This window comes from Cydia amplana, chromosome 26 (genome assembly GCF_948474715.1).
Source record: "Cydia amplana chromosome 26, ilCydAmpl1.1, whole genome shotgun sequence".
In the NCBI taxonomy this organism is placed as follows: Eukaryota; Metazoa; Arthropoda; class Insecta; order Lepidoptera; family Tortricidae; genus Cydia; species Cydia amplana.
In genome coordinates, this window is record NC_086094.1 from 3,216,366 (window position 1) to 3,240,593 (window position 24,228).

The 24,228-nt window shown below is 41.4% G+C and overlaps 2 protein-coding genes across 2 annotated transcripts in view; one reads left to right on the forward strand and one right to left on the reverse strand.

Moving 5' to 3' along the window:
* Nucleotides 1–317: 317 nt before the first annotated feature.
* On the reverse strand, nucleotides 318–7,593 carry LOC134660190 (uncharacterized). The gene is made up of 4 exons (XM_063515916.1): nucleotides 7,092–7,593; nucleotides 6,655–6,745; nucleotides 2,354–2,472; nucleotides 318–516 (listed from the first exon to the last, which is right to left on the reverse strand). The coding sequence occupies exons 1-4, from the start codon at nucleotides 7,231–7,233 to the stop codon at nucleotides 347–349; spliced, it is 522 nt and encodes a 173-aa protein (XP_063371986.1). The 5' UTR covers nucleotides 7,234–7,593; the 3' UTR covers nucleotides 318–346.
* A 452-nt stretch (nucleotides 7,594–8,045) lies between these two features.
* Nucleotides 8,046–24,228, forward strand: part of LOC134660034 (uncharacterized) — an 81,529-nt gene continuing 65,346 nt past the window's right edge. Inside the window, exons 1-12 of the mRNA XM_063515734.1 lie at nucleotides 8,046–8,656; nucleotides 10,563–10,694; nucleotides 12,098–12,356; nucleotides 13,206–13,270; nucleotides 15,820–15,927; nucleotides 16,471–16,494; nucleotides 16,677–16,753; nucleotides 17,786–17,862; nucleotides 18,356–18,482; nucleotides 19,737–19,873; nucleotides 21,899–22,024; nucleotides 23,358–23,472. Coding sequence (XP_063371804.1) covers nucleotides 8,357–8,656; nucleotides 10,563–10,694; nucleotides 12,098–12,356; nucleotides 13,206–13,270; nucleotides 15,820–15,927; nucleotides 16,471–16,494; nucleotides 16,677–16,753; nucleotides 17,786–17,862; nucleotides 18,356–18,482; nucleotides 19,737–19,873; nucleotides 21,899–22,024; nucleotides 23,358–23,472 — 1,547 coding nt within the window. The 5' untranslated portion in view covers nucleotides 8,046–8,356. The remainder of the gene's footprint in view (nucleotides 8,657–10,562; nucleotides 10,695–12,097; nucleotides 12,357–13,205; nucleotides 13,271–15,819; nucleotides 15,928–16,470; nucleotides 16,495–16,676; nucleotides 16,754–17,785; nucleotides 17,863–18,355; nucleotides 18,483–19,736; nucleotides 19,874–21,898; nucleotides 22,025–23,357; nucleotides 23,473–24,228) is intronic.

Here is a 24,228-nt window from a genome sequence, read left to right on the forward strand (position 1 = left end):
TACAATCTTCCACATGTGTATATGTATAATGTTAACAAAAACATCGTAGGTAATTTTTTTATAATTATTTCTAAGTGCTTGAAAAACCACACTGTGACAAAATTATCCGTTTTGCAGTACCTACGATACGTTTTGACGACGATACATATAATATATAGATACATATAAGTACTTAAATACATAGAATACATCCATAACTAAGGAACAAATATTTGTGATGAACACACAAATAAATACCCTTACCGGGATTCGAACCCGGGACCTCCAGCTTAGTAGGCAGGGTCACTACCGACTAGGCTACGGAGGCCGTTAAAAAAGTTAATGCAACTTATGACAGTCCCCGCGATCAGACATACTTGTTTTTGGCCTGCGGCCTCCGCCGTTTGAAGTTGCCCATCTGCCGGAGGATCTGAGTGTTTTCATCTTCCACCTCCCTCTCCATACCGGAGGTGCCTGGTATCTGGCCCCAAAGCTTCAGCTTCGTGGGCAGATATATGAGGCCCAGCAGGGTTATTACTGGAACGGAAACATCATAATATTTATAACTTTCGCGTTTTGAACACATATTAACTGACAGTTATAGACGGGTCTAACGCGAAATTTATTCAATTAATTAATACCTTTATTTACCGACGTTTCGACACAGGTTTCACTGGTCGTGGTCGCGGCTAAGTGATGTCCCAGCAAAATGTCAAAACAGAGACCACGACCAATGAAACCTGTGTCGAAACGTCGGTAAATAAAGGTAATTTAATCAATTTCGCGTTAGACCCGTCTATAAATGTGAGTTAGTACGCAAACATCAGTTCACGTCACCTGCAATAATATGTTACTCTTCGAAGGCCGCTAAAATATGTGACACGCTCTTATGGCTCTACAAATAAGATCGTGTCAGATATTTTTGCGGCCTTCGCTGTGTAACATATTATTGCAGGTGACTGTACACGTCAAATAATTATTGATTGTAAAATTTATACGAAAATCGTAAAAAAACCGGCCAAGTCGGACTCGCGCACGAAGGGTTCCGTACCGTTACGCAAAAAACAGAGAAAAGATCACGTATATTTATTTTATTCTATTTTTAGTATTTGTTCATATCTTTACCGCAAATGCCATTTATGGCAGTTATAATATTCAACTCTATAGACAGCTACATATTAAAGTTCAAATTTAAACAAATATTTTTTTATTACCTGAAGTAAGGGGTTAACTGACTGAATTAGTAGGCCTTATGTCTTTGCAATAAGATTTCCAAATAGGCGCGTCCACACTAAACGAGCCGCCTCGCGAGGAAATTACCGCGCGAAGCAGCTCTCTCTGTGTCGACGTGCCTCGGCCGCATTGCTTCGAGGATTGCACCGACCTAGCTCCGCGAGGCATTTTCTTCGCGAGGCGGCCCGTTCTGTATGGACCCGCCTAATGATCAGATTGGACCATACTTAAAATAAAAATAAATATTATAGGACATTTTTTACCCAAATTGACTAAGCCCCACGGTAAGCTCAAGAAAGCTTGTGTTGTGGGTACTCAGACAACAAATACTTAAATATGTACATAGAAAACAACCATGACTCAGGAACAAATATCTGCGCTCATCACACAAATAAATGCCAATGCAGGACCACGGCTTCACAGGCAGGGTCACTACCCACTAGGCCAGACCTGTCATCCTTTTTAGGGTTCCGTAGCCAAATGGCAAAAAACGGAACCCTTATGGATTCGTCATGTCTGTCTGTCCGTCTGTCCGTCCGTATGTCACAGGCACTTTTTTCCGAAACTATAAGAACTATACTGTTGAAACTTGGTAAGTAGATGTATTCTGTGAACCGCATTAAGATATTCACACAAAAATAGAAAACAAACAATAAAATTTGGGGGTTCCCCATACTTAGAACACAAACTCAAAAAATTTTTTTCATCAAACCCATACGTGTGGGGTATCTATGGATAGGTCTTCAAAAATGATATTGAGGTTTCTAATATCATTTTTTTCTAAACTGAACAGTTTGCGCGAGAGACACTTCCAAAGTGGTAAAATGTGTGTCCCCCCCCCCCCCCTGTAACTTCTAAAATAAGTTAAATAAGAGAATGATAAAACTAAAAAAATATATGATGTACATTACCATGCAAACTTCTACCGAAAATTGGTTTGAACGAGATCTAGTAAGTAGTTTTTTTTAATACGTCATAAATCCCCTAAATACGGAACCCTTCATGGGCGAGTCCGACTCGCACTTGGCCGCTTTTTTATATTAAAGGGTTCCAGCCTCAGCGTGTGCCGGGCCTAGATGCCCGGCGCTGGTTTTCAGCCCGATTCCAGACTAAGTACGTAACTACGTAAGTAACTACTTACTGTTGAGTATGCACGGGAACACGACGTAGAAATTGAGGTTGGTCGAGTGGTAGCAGAAGGCTTCAGTGAAGTACAGCACGATGGTTAGCATGAGGGACCAGTAGCCCATGGATACCACGCTGGAAATTAACACTTAGATGTATAATACGAGATATAAATTGAAAAACCGGCCAAGTGCGAGTCGGACTCGCGCACGGAGGGTTCCGCACCATCAACAAAAAATAGAGCAAAACAAGCAAAAAAACGGTCACCCATCCAAGTACTGACCCCGCCCGACGTTGCTTAACTTCGGTCAAAAATCACGTTTGTTGTATGGGAGCCCCACTTAAATCTTCATTTTATTCTGTTTTTAGTATTTGTTGTTATAGCGGCAACAGAAATACATCATCTGTGAAAATTTCAACTGTCTAGCTATCACGGTTCGTGAGATACAGCCTGGTGACAGACGGACGGACGGACGGACGGACGGACAGCGGAGTCTTAGTAATAGGGTCCCGTTTTTACCCTTTGGGTACGGAACCCTAAAAAACAAAATCTGTATTGACTGGTGACTAAAATGGCCTAAAAACTAAAAAAACCGGCCAAGTGCGAGTCAGACTCGCATTCCAAGGGTTCCGTACATTAAGTCCGACTCATGCTTGACTGTTTGAATAGTTTTTCCTGTCATTTATAGGTAAAGAACTATTTTGTGTATTTTGTTCAAAATTGTATGGTCGGACAGACAGACAGACAGACAGACGCACGAGTGATCCTATAAGGGTTCCGTTTTTTCCTTTTGAGGTACAGAACTCTAAAAAAAACCCATCCTGTGGGCGCAGCATGGTTTTTATTCCCTGTCACTATGTCCGTCACTTACACACTTGTTAGAACGTGACAGGTATGGTGACAAGCGATAAAAATCCGACCCTGCTACCGCCGCTGGGTTAAGGTGGTATTGCAAGCTGTAGGGTGTGTTCGTGAAATGTAGGGAGGAGTACAGAAGCGCCCTGTTTATTAGCGCGAAAAATCAATGTGAAGTTAGTTTCCAATTTGAGCTGCAAAGTGTAAAAATAAAAAACCGGCCAAGTGCGAGTCAGACTCGCGTTCCAAGGGTTCCGTACATTACAAAATTTTTAACAATATGTTTTTTTTTTAATGAAAAGTGAGTAAAATGTCTTTAAAACACCCATCAAAAATTGCACATTTCTAATAGGTTTTCCTGTCATCTTTAGGTAAAGAACTATTTAGTGTATTTTTTTCAAAATTTTAGACTCGGTAGTTTCAGAGATAAAGGGGGGGGGGGATGGTCATTTTTTGCTTATTTTCTTGAATAACTGCTAAACTATTTATCTTAAAATTATAAAAAATATATTATATTTGAGATTCTCAAAATGAGCTCTTTCATTTGATATGTAACACGATACAGTTTGAAATGCTTTATTTTTAATTTGCTCTTTTACCCCCCAAAAGTGGCCTCGATATTTAAAATTCATTTATTTACGTTACATGTATTTTTAACAATATGTTTTTTTTTAATGAAAAGTGAGTAAAATCTCTTTAAAAAACCCGTAGGGGTCGGATCAAAAACTAAGTACTTAAGTCCGACTCACGCTTGACTGCACATTTCTAATAGGTTTTCCTGTCATCTATAGATAAAGAACTATACAGGGTGGCCCATTTAGATCGGTCAGTATGGGAAAATCTGAAACTATGAGACATACGACGATCTCTTCTTAGGAACCATGTCATCGATTTTAGTAACAAGAAAAACTGCATTCATACATTTAATTTTTTTTTATGTAAAATGTATTGAAAAAAATGGTGGCCATTTCGAAAACATACTAAAATAAATTAAAGGATATGAATACAATGCATTTTATTCATTTCAGACATCATGTTTCATAGTAACATTTACTGCTTAAGACCAGTGAACGCATATAAACCATGGAAGTATTCTGTCCGCTCAATTATGACCCAACGTAAAGTATTCGATTGTAGGCGGTGCTTACAGACTGTTCGATTGGCAACTTCAGTGCGGCCGAGATGACAGTCAGTGACGGATGGCTAAATTGGTTTATAAAAACTACGTTTTTTTGTAATTAAAAATGTCTTCATGTGTCGTGAAGTGGTGCAGAAGTTGTTTTAGTTCATATCAAGGACAGTGGAATCACTTTTCACTTGTAGTAAACAGATAACTTCAGTAAAATTTGGAATAAACATGACGACATTTTTTCAATACTACCGTGCTAAGCTAAAACGTAACAACTGCATACGACTTTCATAACAACATACGACTTTTTAAATTGCGAGGATAATAGGGATGGTTTTATGCCAAATGAAGTAGACTATTTTATTAACTTATGATTGGTTTAGGTATTTTCTAACTTATTGGTTTAGGAATTAATTTAACAAATACACACATTATTTCAAAATGTTGATCATTTTAATCCACCGTCTACTGTCACATATATGTAGGTTCTCTCTCAAGCCAGTAGAAAAGAAAGAGCGGCGAATTTAGAAAATATAAGCGCGCGAACGGTTATGGTCCCATACAAAATTGTAATTATGCGCCTTTTTCTACTGACAAACTTGCTTGACCGGCTATATACATATAAAATATTTCTATTGGAACTGGAAGTGGGGATTTATTGTGACTCCGCCTGTTCAAATGTTTTTGACCCGATTCGTGTACCTACCCATGTAAATTTTGCAGGCTGTATAGCCTGTCAGATTTCTAAGATCAAGTTCGCCATACATTTACTATGGCGTACTTGATCTTAGAAAAACGGACAGACTATACCAGTACGGTTACCATCAGTTTGGCACTGACAAACGCCGTCGAGAACGTAATTTACTTTCTATACATCTCGCTCGTACTCGCATATTAGTGCAAACGAGATGTATAGAAAGTAAATTACGTTCTCGATAGCGTAAATGTCAGTTTTGACACTGTCAGTGACTCATGGTACGGGCTCTGAACGTGACTTCGCACTGCCATACAGATTGATAATAAAATATACAAAATACTTATTATAGCGGAATACATTTATACCTACAACAATGAATATTTAATTATGTTGAGTTAGTCTGTCATTTAATTTCATAACAACATTTTAACTATACTTGGTCAACCAGATCTTGACAGTAGAAAAAGGCGGCAAATTTGAAAAATGTAGGCGCGAAGGGATATCGTCCCATAGAAAATTTGAATTTCGCGCCTTTTTCTACTGACAAGATTTGCTTGACCATCTATAGTTATCTTTTAATCTGCATTAAATTATTATAAGTGAATTATTTGACTGGTTCTTCAATGTATGGCATAAACCTATCCCTGTCCAAGTCATATTCTAATCAAATATGTACCGCGAACTCTCAGCGGCCAGTACGTACTGCAAGAAGGTTATTAGCGGATTAATGTCGCTGATTGGTAGTTATTGACATTATATGCATTTCATCTACACTTAGCTGTGTACGTTAGTGTAATAGAGACAGGCTCTGTAAACGTATCGTCTTATTTAAATGTAGGCGTAATTGTGTATGTGTGCTAATTTGGCCCGAGAATTTGAACGGTAATGTTCCCAAAGGCGGTTTCCAGTTATATGCTTTCACTGCTTAAGACCTACACAATCGATATCTAAATAGAAATAATTTTAGTTTTTTTTTTCAAAACGTCCGGGTTCGATTCCCGAGCTGAGTACACATTGTTTTTTAAATGTATGAATGCAGTTATTCTTGTTACTAAAATCGATGACATGGTTCCTAAGAAGAGATCGACGTATGTCTTATAGTTTCAGATTTTCCCATACTGACCGATCTAAATGGGCCACCTTGTATAGTGTATTTTTTTCAAAATTTTAGACCTAGTAGTTTCAGAGATAAAGGGGGGGAATGGTCATTTTTTGCCTATTTTCTTGAATAACTGCTAAACTATTTATCTTAAATTTATAAATAAAATATATTTGAGATTCTCAAAATGAGCTCTTTCATTTGATATGTAACATGATATAGTTTGAAAAACTTTATTTTTTAATTTTCTTTTTTACCCCCCAAAAGTGGCCTCCATATTTAAAATTCATTTGTTTACGTTACATGTCCGTCTTTGGGTCACAAACTTACATATGTGTGCCAAATTTCAACTTAATTGATCCAGTAGTTTCGGAGAGTTAGTTAGGCTGTGACAGACGGACGGACGGACAGACAGACGCACGAGTGATCCTATAAGGGTTCCGTTTTTCCTTTTGAGGTACGGAACCCTAATAAGCTGTAATGTGTGAAAAAATCTAGCTTTTCTATTAGTAATGACATGTTTGTTTCTAACTTACGGCCTGTAATGTATGTAAAGCGTACAGTGGATGAGTGCCAGGGCCTTCAGCACCGAATACATGCCCAGCATCCGGGAGATTGTGAAATCTCCTGAAACACAAACAAGAATATACAGTTGCCATCAGATATATTGGAGCGGCCAAGGCGCTCACAAATACCTGAACACGACTCACTGAGGATTCTAACTAGAAACCAATTAAATGGACTAAATCTAAGATTCATATCATGTCTGAATAGGCATCCATTTTGTAATTTTTCTTTCCCAAATATAGGCAAGATTATTTCTGGTACTTTTAGAAGCTAGTTTTAATCGAGTTAAGTTGAATCAACTTAAACTAAACTGTAGTTATTTTTAAGTGACATCTAAATTAGAAGAAATAGACTAGATATTTGACCAGAAATAAGACATATAAGGCTAAAAAAAACAAAAACTCACCATCTAAGTGCTCAGCTTCCCCGTGGTGACTGAGGAACGACCGCCGTTCGATGTACGACCGGCCGGCGGTCCCCAAGTCCATAAACGCAACGAATGCTATCCATCCGCGAAACGCGTATAAAACTTTATTTTGCACTGCCATAACTTATCTATAAAGTGCCTAATCTCAAAACACTAATATTTATACTTAATTTAATACCTTCAGCTCGATCTAAATCCTAAAATTAGCTTAGAAACGGGCACAGTTTTATACACAAGAGTACCGAGTAAGCAAATAGACTAATTAAATTAAGCGGGCCGGTTTGTAGCCCTAAAACTATAGTGGCCACGTGTCCGTGTGCATCGCACTGCGGTATTTTACCTGCAATAAATTTTTTTATATATAAAATTTATAATTAGATGTGAATTTCCAGTTGAGGCTGTTCGCGCACAATCTGTAAGTGTCAAACAAATATCAAGTTGACATAAGACCCGACAGTTCCGGTTAGGGTTGCTGGCCGTAAATAATAATAGTGTGATCGGTGAAAAGGTAACCGATTATGATTTTGATTGAATTTCATAAATTAATCTTTGAAATTTGAAGATAATTAACGGTCATTTAAAACCTGTATTGTAATGAAAATATTGAATATAAGCGTTTCCGCTACCCCCAACATTCACGTTTTGAGAAGGTAAAACTAAACGTGGTAAACCCGTTCGATTCGACTGTACTATCGAGTATCGAGTCATCGAGTCTAAACTTGCATTAAATTTTTATTTGATTATTTTTATTTGTTTTCTTAATATGTTAGATTAATTGTTATGAACAGTAACTGTATAGAATTTAAATTATTAAACAAACTAAACTAATTCAAGAATACGTTTTCTATTCGTTTGCTCACGAAACTAAAATAAGTTTAGTTAAATAAATTATTTCCTTCTACTCTTTATTATTTCAAGTAACGCAAGCAATTAGCAATGAAATATATGAAAAATCTAATAAAAACTTTAGAATAACCTTGGATCGATATCATTCGATTATCCAAAAAAAAAGGAATATTGCCAGATTTTAAAATGATATAAAATCCATCTGAGGCTGGTCATAAATTCCTAAAAATATCGTCGCCATATTGGTATTGTCAAAACCTTCGGGCTAAATCAGTGTTGAGAAAAAATGGTTTTTCACTCATTTACCACTGAATCTTCACTGTTTGTGTGATCTATATTAACAGTGTGTGACTTTAGATGTTTCGTTTTTCGGAGCAGTTGCGGTGTTTGGTTTGCAAATGATGTTTTCCGCTGAGAAATGTGCGGAGCCGAGCACGGGTACTTCAGAGGGAGCCGAGCTTCTCGCCGGTGTCACCGAAGGCCCGGGGAAGGAAGGAGTGCCCCCTGACGAAGTGGCCTCCGCAGTGGCTTCGGTGTCCCAAGAGATCGGTGATATCCTGAAGGATGAGCTGGGTGACGCTGATAGGGCTGATCGTATCGGCGCAGAGCTCGAGAACCTGAGTGCTGAGCTCGGTATGCTCGCGGGGCTGGCAGACCACGAGCCTCAACAGGATTTCCCGTCGCTCTTCGAGATCGCGGTAAGTCCAGCCACACAACAAAAATGGCTGACTAATTGTGTCTCTAATTTTCTTCTAGTGACGTTCCCACGCTAAAAATTGCAATATTCGTTTGTGATTTCCACGCAAAACTCATTGGATATGTCATTGACCTTTAGCACTCTTGTTATGTGCATTTTGGACATGTGACAAGGCTAGACAAGGACATTTTGCACATGAAAGCATGTACTGTGACATAAATAATTGTATGTGTAACTGATATTTATCAAATGTAGATTTGGACTGGTTGTGTACAAATTTATGAACTTATCAATGTGTCTATTTTGATCTGTTGTATGTCCAGTTTTAACATAGTCTGGTTAGATTTCGCTTGAATATGATGTACATCTAAACAACAGCAATGTGTATGTATGTTTGTATGTAAATACTATCTTTGTATAAAAATCATTGCATATCACTAAATCACACTGGTGAACTGCAGAATTTCCTTTTAGTTTGCTGTCAAATTATAATGGTGTGTGTTAAATAAGTTAAATTGTAATTGTATGTTATGTCTTGTCTTATGAAATACATAACAATGTCACAGCAATATAGTCAGTTCATATTTTAACTTAGTTTGTCCTCTTATTCTCTAGCCGCCCAGACATCAAAATGCGCCAATAATAATATAGACCCATACATTACATCAGCGGTCGGCAACCCGTGAACCTGTCACTTGCGGCCCGCAAGCCTCCCTGGCTATTTTGTATGTAATATTGACAAACGACAATGTCTAGTCTAGTCATAAATATTAACAAAGTGCGGCCCGCGTCAACTTCGTTAACTACTATGTGGCCCTTGGCTGCTAAAAGGTTGCCAACCGGTGCATTACATAACATACAATAAATTAAATTAAACTAAATACCTAACTACATTAGCCCAACAGCACTTCTGTTGTCCATGTGCATAGCGTTCCATTTGCGAACTATTGGACAATTTAAACTGTCAATAAGTGTTCAGAAGGCTGCTGGGGCTGTCCCTAACACGACACAACACAATTGCATTAACAATACAATTGCAATGCAGATTTGTCAAAGATTCAAATTAGAATGGAATGGGCAACCTTTTTATAAGCCTCTGATTAGACTTTCTGTCCAGGTTTAGTTTTCGTCCACTTGACGGAGTTGAATATATACCTACCTTGCCGCACAATTAGCTTCTCTCCAGACTTGCGTCCACGGCTGAACAAATGCCTCTTTCATGGATTTCCATGTTGTTCTGTATGCATAGGAATTGGGAAAAAATATTTCATAGATTCTACACGCAATTAGTCAAGAAAGAACCTAAAAATGAGATAAAAACATCTAGTCCGATTGAAATCATCAAAAATTCGTCTGCTAAGTTAATCAGCTAATGATCGTCGTTTCTCCGTCTCTATGACATAACACAGATAGGGACAAACGACGATCATCAACTGATTAAGGGCCAGTTGCACCAACCACATTTGACAGACTGAGCAATGTCAGCCTGAAACTTTCCATACATGCAAATGTAGCGAACACTTTAACGATATGAACAGTTTGGTGCAACTGACCCTAAAGCAGCCGTTTATGAATAACACCAATGATATTATATAACAATAGATAGGTTATACTCATACTTGAGGAGCACAAAAAATACTTCCATATTTATTTCTGTGCCTACAAAGAAATCTGTTATTTTTGATTAATTTTCTCATTCCATCCATCTTTCTCACACTCGTTGTTAAACATAAGGTCGCCTCTTTCTCTTTCGGGAGCTCGTTAGCACGTGCACATTTCTCGCTTGTCCAGCCACGACTAAAAACAACTTGTCCAATTTGTCACGAGATAAGCGCTTCAATTTTGGAACGCCTATAACCTATCTTGAGTTATAAATCATTGAATAACACCATATATCTGTGTTGCAGATGGGGAACCACAGCCACAGCCACCGAGTATCCGGCAGCGGAACCTCCTCATCGTCCTCGTGGTCGGGCAGCGCGCGGCGCCCGGCGCGCCCGCAGCGGACCAAGCGGCGCCCCATCGCCAAGGGCAAGGAGGTTAGATCTTATACAAATGTACAACTTGCCGAAAGTTACACAGTTAAAAAAACTATGATGATGATGATGATGCATTCCTGTTATCCCACTGTAATGGTTACGCTATCACGGAAACACTGTTTATAGGAAGCACAATTTTATTACAGAGAAAATTACACGATATAGGTATTGGTAAGACAAGGATGTTTTGTAGACTGCTATAGCAACGTAACATTCAAATTGTTTTACAGTGACAACGTTGTAAAACCAAATATAAAATTATGAATATAAAATAACACTGTATATAAAACATCTTAGAGCTGAATACATCACACCCACATTAGGGACATAGGGCTCGCAGAAGAATCTTCCATTTGTCGCGATCTTGGGCGGCAACTTCCAGCTATTTCCAGCCGAGTCCAGTTGAGCCAGCCTCCTTCTCAACTGATCGCCTCCGTGTAGTACAACCGTCTACTGCCATCTGACTGCCAGCGGAGACCCTGCTTGGCCAGAAGGCTGTACGGCCTAAGGAGCACGTGTCCGACCCACTGCCATTTTCTTTCAAGGATTTCCCGTCCTATGGGTTTTTCTGCTCAGTCATCTGCTATAGTCTGACATTTGAGATGGTTGGTTGGTAAAAAAACGATGCTGGCGAAAATGTACGTCTGACCTTAGAGAAATATAGTAAGACAAGAATGCTCACTCCATAGCCAGGGATGTTGCGAACATCCGCATCCGCATCCGCAACCGCGGAACTTCCGCATTATTTTCAACATCCGCATCTGCATCCGCATCCGCATAAAATCGATGCGAAGCTGATGCGGATGTCGAACAAGTCGGTACAGGAACGTCTTAGCGGCGGCGTAAGTGCTAGGTAATTTCGTCATTACCTATAACGAAATCGTCTAGATCCAGAAAAGTCGGCCAAGTTACTGTTTATTAAATATAACGCACCTATATTCTTGCTCAAATACTAAACGTTTCGTTTTTTTTAAATTAAAAAATACTAAAAATGTAATATTTGACGTTTTATAAGTACCTAATCTTGACATCCGCATCCGCATCCGCGGATGTGAGCCTTTAAAAATCCGCATCCGCATCCGTGGATGTCAAAAAATCGGCATCCGCAACATCCATACATCAGTTTTGGTACCAAAAAGGCTATTATTTTCATAGTCTACATCTAGCATCGAGTAGCGGAATTATCAGTACTGCTACATCTATTGTCAAGTAGCAGTACTGATAATTCCCCTACTCTATGCTAGATGTAGACTATGAAAATAATAGTCATTTTGGTACCAAAACTGATGTATGCAGTGAGCTATCTGTGTATTTTTTTTCTCTATGGTCTGACAGACTCCTCAGTATAATGATTATAAGAAACCTACATCAGTCGTGAGGGTTAATACGTCGCCTGTTCGCAGATATCCCGCCGTCGCAGCGCGGCTGCGCGGCGAGCCGCCTCGCTGCGCGTGCGTCGTGTCGAGGTCGTGTCGGACGCGTCGGACGTCGGCGCCGAGTCGGACGACTCGGAGGGGCAGTGGACCGAGCTCGAGGATGCCTGTGAGTACAGTACAGTGCCCGCGCCGTGTCGGGGTCGTGTCGAGGTCGTGTCGGACGCGTCGGACGTCGGCGCCGAGTCGGACGACTCGGAGGGGCAGTGGACCGAGCTCGAGGATGCCTGTGAGTATTTCATTCTACTTACCACCCCATCCCTAAAGAAGGATTTCAAAAAGTCCACTAGTTTTTATAGTAGACTAACTGCATTTTTTTTTGTTAGCCTAATGGTGTCCCACCGCTGGGCAAATGTTCTTGTATGTATGTATGTAAAAACTCTTTATTGTACAAAACACAAATTTATGGCACAGGATAGGCAGTACAAAGGCGAACTTGTCCCTTTAAGGGATTTCCAGTCAACCTTTGAGTAGATGAGAATTGATGAAGAACGGTAGACAAATATAGCACAGACTACAATAGACTAGAAGAGGAAAGTCAATAAAATTATAAAAGAGGGCGAAGATAAATAAAATAAGATAAAAATTAGAAGTAACAGTATAACAAATATATATAGAATACCTACGTTATGAATATGAATATAGTAAATATACAATATCTATAATCACAAACAAGTAAATTCTGGTCCCATAGCCGCAGCTTCTTATTTTTATTATGTATTTCCCCCGCCACCAACTTCGTACATAGCCATAGACAAGAGTGCTCACTCCATACATCAGTTCAGACTATTAATTTCAGTGTTTACATCTAGCATCGAGTAGCGGAACTATCAGTACTGCTACTTGACAATAGATGTAGCACCGATCGGAAAGTCTTATCTCAACAGCATAAGACTTTCCGGTCGGTGCTACCATCTATTGTCAAGTAGCAGTACTGATAGTTCCACTACTCGATGCTAGATGCTAATTTTGTTACTAAAACTGATGTATGGAGTGAGCACTCTATGTATTTTTTTCTCTATGCCAATACAGACCACACATAATATATGAAAGGTTAACGTAACATATTCTTCCGCAGGTTCATCAGAGTGTTCGTCGTCGAAGCGGGTTGCCGAAGAGTGCAACGGCTACCAGGAACAGGCGGTAAACTTATTCATTCTATCATTTTACAGCTTGAAATGCGGCGTAAAATCCTTTTTCACCTCAGCAGCTCGAACAAGGGTACTTTGCTACTTAAAAACAGTGAGCAAAATCGCATTTTGCTCACTGTTTTTAAGTAGCAAAGTACCCTTGTTCGAGCTGCTGAGGTCTGCTGAGGTGAGGTGAGGAGGAGCAAAATCGCATTTTGCTCACTGAGTGAGACAAAATGAGCAAAATGCGATTTTGCTCACTCAGTGAGCAAAATGCGATTTTGCTCACTGTTTTTAAGTAGCAAAGTACCCTTGTTCGAGCTGCTGAGGTGAAAATTTAATTGTTCGTATATCTTAAGAAAACATGAGTGAATAGAGGTAAGCGATGAAGAAGGAATACATTTTTCGGGTTCTCTAATATGTTCTCACTGCTGAGGTGAAAAATGTTGTGTACTACACGAGATCAAAGTTATTTACATCTCGTGCGCTTTTGAGTCCCTTACTGCGCTCAAGATTCTAAATTAGATTCACTCGCTACGCTCGTGAATCTATTATAGAATCTTTCGCTTGCACGGGACTCAAAATAAGCACTCGAAGAAATATCAAACTTTGATCTCTTGTTGTACAAATAACTATTTCCACTGTTTAAAAACTTGCATGCAATATAGGTTTAAAGGAATTTATTTCTAGACTTATTAGGACCGTGCACGATGGCAGCGCCGCCTAGCGTTCGCAACGTGGTCGGCGCTGTCAAATAACGAGCGCAACAAAATAAAGATTATTCCTTAAAAATATTTACTATAATGTACTTAACAATGTGCGGAATCTATTCCTATTTCATGTTAAATACACTTGGTTTTTGCTTTAGTGAAAACAGTAAGAATTATCTGTGTATTTTATATTATTCGGTCAATTTTCTTCGTTGTTGTTTCGTTACAAATACAATGAAAAAATGTATGTTTCGCTATGTTTTGATGACTTACTTAGTGATCCTCATCCTGGGGATACGTACGATGCTTGCAATTATAAAAACTTTGACCTTGTTCACAGGTTTTAATCAACATATTTTGTGTTAAAAATTTATGTTCTCCCGCTTTAGGCACAATGTCTGTTGTGACACTTGTGACAGACGACAGATAACCCTACGTGCCAAAAGTGTGCTTTTGACGGGCTTTCAATAACTAATATTACATTCACTTAATGTTGGTACACTGTATTAGCCATACTATTTTATTAACATACAATAAAAACTCTGTGTTGACATAGACTAGATAAAATGTTTAGCCATTACGTTGTTAAGCCTGGAATAGTACTATATGATATAAAAGGCTAATATCTAGCTCGGCGTTGAAAATATATGAAATTTAATATTACTGTTTCGTCCAGTATTATTGCAGTTTACCACACAATAGCTATCGTGACCCATTATTATCGTAAGTGTGATTATAAAGCTAAAATAACTGAGAAGTATGGGAATTGACAGAAACAAAGTTACCAAAATTGTCAGTATTGGCCACATCAAGCGCTGCGATCGTTTCGGCTTCCCCTACCAGGTGCTTTGCACGGAGCGAATATCGACCGGGATAGAATAGAATAATATAGAATATAATTTATTCGTAAGCACAGACAATACATAATATGAAAGAAAACACAAAATAAGATTAAAGTGCCACGTAATGGCCTCATCTCAGCATGTTGCTGGTGGCTTCCAGCGCTGGTCTTCCGATGGACGGATATGGACGTGATTAACTTTTGTATTGTTTTCGAGCTCCCGATATTTTGACGCAGTTAAATGTATCGTTTTCACGGGTAAATGAATACAATACAAAGGGTAATCACGGTTCATATCCCGGTCGATATAAGTCTAGTGAAACTAACCGTGAATCATTCAAAACTAACTTTATTTCTCATAAAGAATTACAAGATTCACTTACATGAGAAAATTTACATGTTAAGACTAAGCATACAGTGTACACAGAAATGCATTACAAAATACCTAATATACCTGTACCACAGAATAAATAATAGTACTAAGTACAGAAGACTCACTCTCTAACAAAACGCGTCTGTTACGATCAGCACAGATATGGCCGCTAAGTGGCGACTGCGCCACGCGCGGCTTATGGCTTTCCCCAAAATTGGGGCCGAACGAATGTACTTTTAGCTACCTGTAGCAAAGCGACGAAATCGCGGAGTGAGACACGCCTGCCTATACTTAAAGCTCGGAACATATTTTTACGTTACTAACTGCACCACAAGCAGCGATGTATGAGCAATATTTAGAGTACAATTAATTCATTTAATCGAACAAATATGGCAATGTAGTAAAAATCGAATGCAAAGATAGTTTAACCTTTTGGACGCCAATGATCGATATATCCGCACCGTAGGTTCAACGCCAAAAACCGATTGATCGGTCACAGACCACATAGCAACATAGACCTACATGCATATGCATAAAGTTCAATTTCAGTTTTGACACTTCGGTGACGTGGCGTCAGCGTGACAGCTTTTGTGTTTGACACGGCGTCGAAAAGGTTAATAATGATAATGTGTGGACAGGAACCGGAGCCACCAGCCATGGGGCAGTTCCTGCTGCCGCTGCTGAGCGCCGAGCCGGCGCCGGAGCCCGAGCGGGCGCTCCTCATCCGCCACGAGGACATACTGCAGGTACCGTACACCAGAACCAAATTATAAAAATATCACAGTATTAATACGTTTACAGACAGATAGACAGACGCACGAGTGATCCTATAAGGGTTCCGTTTTTTCCTTTTGAGGTACGGATCCCTAAAAAAGAGAGGGTAAAATCATTTCTTGAAATTATACTCCTCAGGGGTTGAATTTTGAAAAGTTTTTAACGACATTTACGTCGGAAGTTTTTTTTATAATATTTATACCGATTGCATTTGTCAGACGTAAAGCTAAGGCACCTATAGTTCGTTTATTTTAGCATTAGAAAAAAGGTAAACAATCTTGATGTGTCTTTTAATTGAAAAACACGTTTTAAAAATAAGTCACGGTAAATATGTAACAATTATGAATCTAATACGATCATTTATATTATTCTGCTTTCGTAAGTAATAGTTACTGATTTTTAAAAAGCGTTTTTCAATTAAAAGACATGTCAAGAATGCTTACCTTCTTTCTAATGCTAAAAAAAACGAACTATAACAATGTGATGATTTTTATAAAGTATGTATTTTCTTTCAGGCGGTCAGGCTGGCACCATTGCATGTAAGTAATCGTATTCATATACATACCTATATCATATGAGACATATCAAATGTAATGAAACTTCAATTTAAAAAAGTGTTTAACTCATACAAGAAAAGTTTGCAATTAAATTTGAAACGAATAGTGTAGGATATAAGGTTGAATGTATAACAGCAACATAACGATTAATTTTTGTTTGACAGCTCCTGACATCAAACGACGATATCGTGCCGAACGACGTGCCTCTAGAGGAGGAGGCGCCGATCGAGCAGACTGACTCGTAAGTTATCGACCAATGGGGTTGGAAACTGTCAAAGGTTTGCATAGATGGCACCATCACCGCTTGCTTTCTATAAGATTTGGCTTAAAGGGCTGGCATACAGGGCATTAAAAAACAAAAATTTGACACAATATGGTATACTACTACTAGTCAAATCAGTTTCTTTTGTAGAACTGTCAAAACGATTTTGCTACTATAGAATTTATATGAAATACTTGCATGTGACATTACAATCAAATTACCTACTCTTTATAGTTTGATACGGGTTTTAAAATAGAAATTGTGTCTAAAAATAACCGCTGTCTACTTTTCTCTATAAATTTTTTGGTGCTTTATTTCATGCATAATATTTTTTTTTTAATACAGCCAAATACCCTGTTCTAGGGATTGACAGGGCAAGCTATGATGGCGCCATCTGCCAAATACTTCGACCGGCCAGCCCCATTAATGTGTATTTTTTACAAAATTTTAGACCCAGTAGTTTCGGACAGACAGACAGACGCACGAGTTATCCTATAAGGGTTCTGTTTTTCCTTTTGAGTTACGGAACCCTAAAAATCAAAATTTTGTGTGATGTTATTAATGGACGACCCCACATGAGGAAGGGCTAATTTTTTAAATCTACTGAACTAGGTATGGTTTTTAGGGTTCCATACCCAAAGGGTAAAAACGGGACCCTATTACTAAGACTCCGCTGTCCGTCCGTCTGTCACCAGGCTGTATCTCACGAACTGTGATAGCTAGACAGTTGAAATTTTCACAGATGATGTATTTCTGTTGCCGCTATAACAACAAATACTAAAACCAGAATAAAATAAAGATTTAAGTGGGGCTCCCATACAACAAATGTGATTTTTGACCGAAGTTAAGCAACGTCGGGCGGGGTCAGTACTTGGATGGGTGACCGTTTTTTTTGCTTGTTTTGCTCTATTTTTTGTTGATGGTGCGGATCCCTCCGTGCGCGAGTCCGACTCGCACTTGGCCGGTTTTTTTTAATCTACTGAACAATGATAAATGTTTGTGTATTTTTAGGCTCTCCGAAGAGTATGAGTATGAGGAGCCTCCAGTGACGCCCGAGGAAGAGGCCGCATTGCTACATTACGTCTGCGGTAAGTTTTATTATGCTCTTTTAGAGTGGGGCCACACTTGGCGATTTGCGAGCGAGTTGAAAGCGAGGCGAGCGCGCAACGAGTTCGACATATTGTGTCAAAATATTTTCTACAATGTTAATATCCAGGGAGGAAGATAAGGACTACGTTTGTATGAAAAGGCGATTTCGCGCTAGTCTTCCCCTTTCGACTTACTCATAATCTCACATTGTATCTTAAGATCTTAACACATTTATTGCCACCCAGTGAAACAAGACATCCACGCCAGGCCACAAGAATGTCGTCATATAAAGCTGTAGTACCACGATCCAGACAGGGGTCTCCAAACTTTTTTACCTGAGGGCCATATTGCGCCTCAGAATTTTCGCGCGGGTGGGGGTGTATCTGGTTGCTGCTGTTAGGGCTGAACATCTGTAGCCTGGCTCCCGCGGGCCGGGTTTTGGAGAGCCCTGTCTTAAGACGTCAACTCTAATGGTGACTGTTTTTATTGTAGAAGCGGAGCGGCTAGCATGTTCCCAAGAGCCGGAGCAGTTCACCGCCGTGGAGGAGTGGCTGCTCGGCGTCTACCACGCGTGGTGCGAGATCAGCGCGCTCATGTACACGCTCATAGGGGCCAACATGTACGTACATGACCGTTATAAAACTTATGGAAAAGAGGTCTGCACGTGTCATCAGATTTCACGCTACCCTATGCTCTTATACAATATCTCTGGATCACAAATGCCCTCTGGACGTCAAAAGAATTACCCCACAGTAGCAGGCCGTAATTAAGGGTAGATGACACTGTATTTCCGGACCGATACGACCATGAAACCTTCAAGAAAATAGTGTACCCCCATCTTAAAGGCCGGCAACGCACTTACAACCCGTCTGGTGTTGCGGGTGTCCATAAAATACACAATATAGTTCTTTACCTATAGATGCCAGGAAAACCTATGTGCAGTCAAGCGTGAGTCGGGCTTAATTACAATAGCTACTTAGTTTTTGATCCGACCCCTACGCGTTTTTAGGGTTCCGTAGCCAAATGGCAAAAAACGGAACCCTTATGGATTCGTCATGTCTGTCTGTCTGTCCGTCCGTATGTCACAGCCACTTTTTTCCGAAACTATAAGAACTATACTGTTGAAACTTGGTACGTGGATGTAATCTGTGAACCGCATTAAGATTTTCACACAAAAATAGATAAAAAAACCAATAAATTTTGGGGGTTCCCCATACTTAGAACTGAAACTCAATTTTTTTTTCATCTAACCCATACGTGTGGGGTATCTATGGATAGGTCTTCAAAAATGATATTGAGGTTTCTAATATCATTTTTTTCTAAACTGAATAGTTTGCGCGAGAGACACTTCCAAAGTGGTAAAATGTGTGTCCCCCCCCCCTATAACTTCTAAAATAAGAGAATGATAAAACTAAAAAAAATATATATGATGACCATGCAAACTTCCACCGAAAATTGGTTTGAACGAGATCTAGTAAGTAGTTTTTTTTTAATACGTCATAAATCCCCTAAATACGGAACCCTTCATGGGCGAGTCCGACTCGCACTTGGCCGCTTTTTTTAAAGACATTTCATTCACGTTTCACATAAAAAAATACATTGTTCAAAATTGGATAATGTATGGGACGCTGGAAACCCGAGTCCGACTCGCACTTGACCGGTTTTTTTTCATAAACATGAACTCTCTGCTAAAGTTTGTTCAAGCAAATCTTGTCAGTAAAAAAAGGCGCGAAATTCAAATTTTCTAAGGGACGATATCACTTCGCGCATACATTTTTCAAATTTGCCGCCTTTGTCTACCGACAAGATCTGCTTGACCAGCTATAATAGAAATATGAAGTGGAAGTTTATGAACAACTAACCCTTTCCGCAGGAGTGTGGAGATGGTTCGCGAGGACTGGGTGTACCGCGCGCGCTTCGGCTGCCACTGCCGCCTGTGCCTGTGCCTCGCCAACAACGCGGAGGCGCTGGCCAGGGTGCTCCGCCCCCTGCTCACGGCGCTCGCGAGAGGTACCGCCGAACCGTGAATCTAGTACACTGACAATCCAACCTCTAGACTGAGCTTAGGCCAATTCTATCATGAAACCGATGCTGCCAAAAATACGGGGGTGCGGGGGGACGAGGTGAGCGAATCCCGTGATTGGTCCATTCAAAGACACGGACCAATCACGGCACGGGATTGTCTCGAAGATGGAGTAACGCTACCGTATGTGTGGCAGAGGGGGTAGCGTTACTATGCTCAGTCTAGAGGATGTCTTGTCTGTGGGTACAGCCGAACCGTGAATCTAGTATTAACCTCTCAGTTCCCAGTGGCTCCAATATGAGTCGGAATTGTATGGATTTGAGAGGTCCTGGGAAATGAGGGGTTAAACTGGATTGGGAATGAGTGGTGGGGATAACTGACAGAACGGGATAGACTTATGTATCTTTCAGTAGGAGTCTGTGTCAGGGATGTTGCGAACATCCGCATCCGCAACCGCGGAACTTCCGCATTATTTTCAACATCCCCATCTGGATCCGCATCCGCATAAAATCGATGCGGAGCTTATGCGGATGCGGATGTCGGACAAGTCGGTACAGGAACGTCTTAGCGGCGGCGCAAGTGCTAGGTAATTTCGTCATTACCTATAACGAAATCGTCTAGATCCAGATAAGTCGGCCAAGTTACCGTTTATTAAATATAACGCACCTATATTCTTGCTCAAATACTAAACGTTTCTTTTTTTTAAATAAAAAAATACTAAAAATGTAATATTTGACGTTTTCTAAGTACCTAATCTTGACATCCGCATCCGCGGATGTGAGCCTTTAAATATCCGCATCCGCATCCGCATCCGCGGATGTCGAAAAATCTGCATCCGCAACATCCCTGGTCTGTAGGAGTAGTAGCGAAAGCGCTATTATTGTTTGTCCTTGTCACAGTCTTACATTTTTTTTTATTCCCCACCGTAAATAGTCTTACATTTTTTTTTATTCCCCACCGTAAATTAGTATGGATTATTGGTCACCATAACAAATAAATTCGACCTATCATAGCGTCGCATTGCGTATGTTTTGTCCCTCACGGAGGCACGCGTGGACCACTTCTATAGGATGCTACCTTCTATGAGCCGAACGTAGTCACCGCTAGGGTTGCCAGATCGAAAGGCGCTATTATCGGGAAAAAATATCAAATTTTCGGGATTTTGAGACTTAAGTCGGAAAAAAAAACCATTCAAATTAAAGTTATTGTATTAAAAACAACGATATTTTACATTATTGGCACTACGTCAGCTGCTCTGCCCATAGACGTTTTTATAACGCTGACGCGCTCGACACGGGTCGCTCGCTCGCTCGACGGCAGTTCGGAACTTGAAATTATTGTTTTATAACGTGCAGCTGTTTTTCGGGACAGTTTCCACTTTGTCGGGAATCGGGAACACATGCTAAAAATCGGGAGAATCCCGCCAAATCCCGACCATCTGGCAACCCTAGTCACCACACGGGATTGTTACGCCATTTAGGGTCCTAGCTAAATTGGTTGTTCCATACTTACCCTATGGCTCTCCAGTTTAGCTAGAACCCTAAATGGCGTAACAACCACGAAGCGTGATGGTACATTAGGAAATTAGTGGCGTGAAATTAAATTTCCTCACATTATATACGTAGTTCGTTTTTTCAGCATTAGAAAAAGACTACGCGATCTTGACGTGTCTTTTAATTACTAGTAATTTATTATTGTAATGTAGCGTCATTCTAGATCAGTGGGTACGCGATGTTGTATGCAGATTGTAGGTCTTCTCTATTTACTAGCCTATGGTGTTATCTTTTAGTGTTCGAAGCATTGATTATGGACTACTTACATGAAGTGGTAGTACTGATAGTTAAATATGAATATATTAAAATAGGTATACATATAATACTACCATGTACTGGGTTTACTTGTAGTTTGCGAGTTAAATATGGTTTTTATACATTTGATTTTCTGCTTTGTTTTAATAATCACAAAACCGACAAGATGGCCGCCGTGTTTTAAATATCGATTTTAATTTACAGGGAGCGAGACGATACCAACGGCGGTGGCGCTCATGCGTGCTCTGTCGCTCTCGTCGGCAGCGGAGCCGTGTCGCTACGCGGCGTGGCAGCTGTCGCGGCTCAAGCGGCACGCCGTGCACGAGACAGGTAACACATGCTGTCTCTGTCCCTCGGAGCCGTGTCGCTACGCGGCGTGGCAGCTGTCGCGGCTCAAGCGGCACGCCGTGCACGAGACAGGTAACACATGCTGTCTCTGTCCCTCGGAGCCGTGTCGCTACGCGGCGTGGCAGCTGTCGCGGCTCAAGCGGCACGCCGTGCACGAGACAGGTAACACATGCTGTCTCTGTCCCTCGGAGCCGTGTCGCTACGCGGCGTGGCAGCTGTCGCGGCTCAAGCGGCACGCCGTGCACGAGACAGGTAACACATGCTGTCTCTGTCCCTCGGAGCCGTGTCGCTACGCGGCGTGGCAGCTGTCGCGGCTCAAGCGACACGCCGTGCACGAGACAGGTAACACATGCTGTCTCTGTCCCTCGGAGCCGTGTCGCTACGCGGCGTGGCAGCTGTCGCGGCTCAAGCGGCACGCCGTGCACGAGACAGGTAACACATGCTGTCTCTGTCCCTCGGAGCCGTGTCGCTACGCGACGTGGCAGCTGTCGCGGCTCAAGCGGCACGCCGTGCACGAGACAGGTAACACATGCTGTCTCTGTCCCTCGGAGCCGTGTCGCTACGCGGCGTGGCAGCTGTCGCGGCTCAAGCGGCACGCCGTGCACGAGACAGGTAACACATGCTGTCTCTGTCCCTCGGAGCCGTGTCGCTACGCGGCGTGGCAGCTGTCGCGGCTCAAGCGGCACGCCGTGCACGAGACAGGTAACACATGCTGTCTCTGTCCCTCGGAGCCGTGTCGCTACGCGACGTGGCAGCTGTCGCGGCTCAAGCGGCACGCCGTGCACGAGACAGGTAACACATGCTGTCTCTGTCCCTCGGAGCCGTGTCGCTACGCGGCGTGGCAGCTGTCGCGGCTCAAGCGGCACGCCGTGCACGAGACAGGTAACACATGCTGTCTCTGTCCCTCAGAGCGGAGCGACTAGCAGTCCCATCAGGAGTGACAGTCCTCCTTTCGGGCATTCTCGGCTCCGTTCGGCTCAGCATTGCTCCGAGCAATTATTAAGGTTGGCACCACTTGTCGTCCTTTTGCGTGCACGACCACAGATAACATAATGACTTGAATTTGAACAACCCTAAATAGCCGAAAGGAATAGCCCGATTCGTCCCTAAATCGCTGTCAAACTTCGGTTTTGTAGGAAGTGTCCTTTCTGTACGGTAGTACTATTATTTATTATGTTGTCCCATATTGCAGACTGTTAACCAGTTAAGGGTGGCAGAACTTATGCAAATTTGAACCCTATCCCTGTGAAATAAAGTTCAAATCAGGTGGCAAATATTGCGTCTGCCTTATGAAGGTTTTGGTTATTGTTGTCAGGTCTTGCCATAATACACGAGCACCTGCTACGGCTGGAGACGGAGAGCGAGCTGACGCGCGACATCGTCAACCAAGTGTGCCTGTGTCGACCCGTCGAGGAACCGCTGCAGAAAGAGTAAGCTTACTTTATGTTATCCTCCTGAGACTAAATGTACATAATACACGAGCACCTGCTGCGACTGGAGGCGGAGAGCGAGCTGACGCGCGACATCGTCAACCAAGTGTGCCTGTGTCGACCCGTCGAGGAACCGCTGCAGAAAGAGTAAGCTTACTTTATGTTATCCTCCTGAGACTAAATGTACATAATACACGAGCACCTGCTGCGACTGGAGGCGGAGAGCGAGCTGACTCGCGACATCGTCAACCAAGTGTGCCTGTGTCGACCCGTCGAGGAACCGCTGCAGAAGGAGTAAGCTTACTTTATGTTATCCTCCTGACACTAAATGTACATAATACACGAGCACCTGCTGCGACTGGAGGCGGAGAGCGAGCTGACTCGCGACATCGTCAACCAAGTGTGCCTGTGTCGACCCGTCGAGGAACCGCTGCAGAAAGAGTAAGCTTACTTTATGTTATCCTCCTGAGACTAAATGTACATAATACACGAGCACCTGCTACGGCTGGAGACGGAGAGCGAGCTGACGCGCGACATCGTCAACCAAGTGTGCCTGTGTCGACCCGTCGAGGAACCGCTGCAGAAAGAGTAAGCTTACTTTATGTTATCCTCCTGAGACTAAATGTACATAATACACGAGCACCTGCTGCGACTGGAGGCGGAGAGCGAGCTGACTCGCGACATCGTCAACCAAGTGTGCCTGTGTCGACCCGTCGAGGAACCGCTGCAGAAAGAGTAAGCTTACTTTATGTTATC

Excerpts from the sequence above, each read along its gene's own strand:
- LOC134660190 (XM_063515916.1), bottom strand. The coding sequence starts at position 7,233 with ATGGCAGTGCAAAATAAAGTTTTATACGCGTTTCGCGGATGGATAGCA. Across the intron at positions 6,746-7,091 it reads GGAAGCTGAGCACTTAGATG|GAGATTTCACAATCTCCCGG; the intron begins GTGAGTTTTTGT and ends TTTGTGTTTCAG. Across the intron at positions 517-2,353 it reads GTTCCCGTGCATACTCAACA|TAATAACCCTGCTGGGCCTC; the intron begins GTAAGTAGTTAC and ends TTTCCGTTCCAG.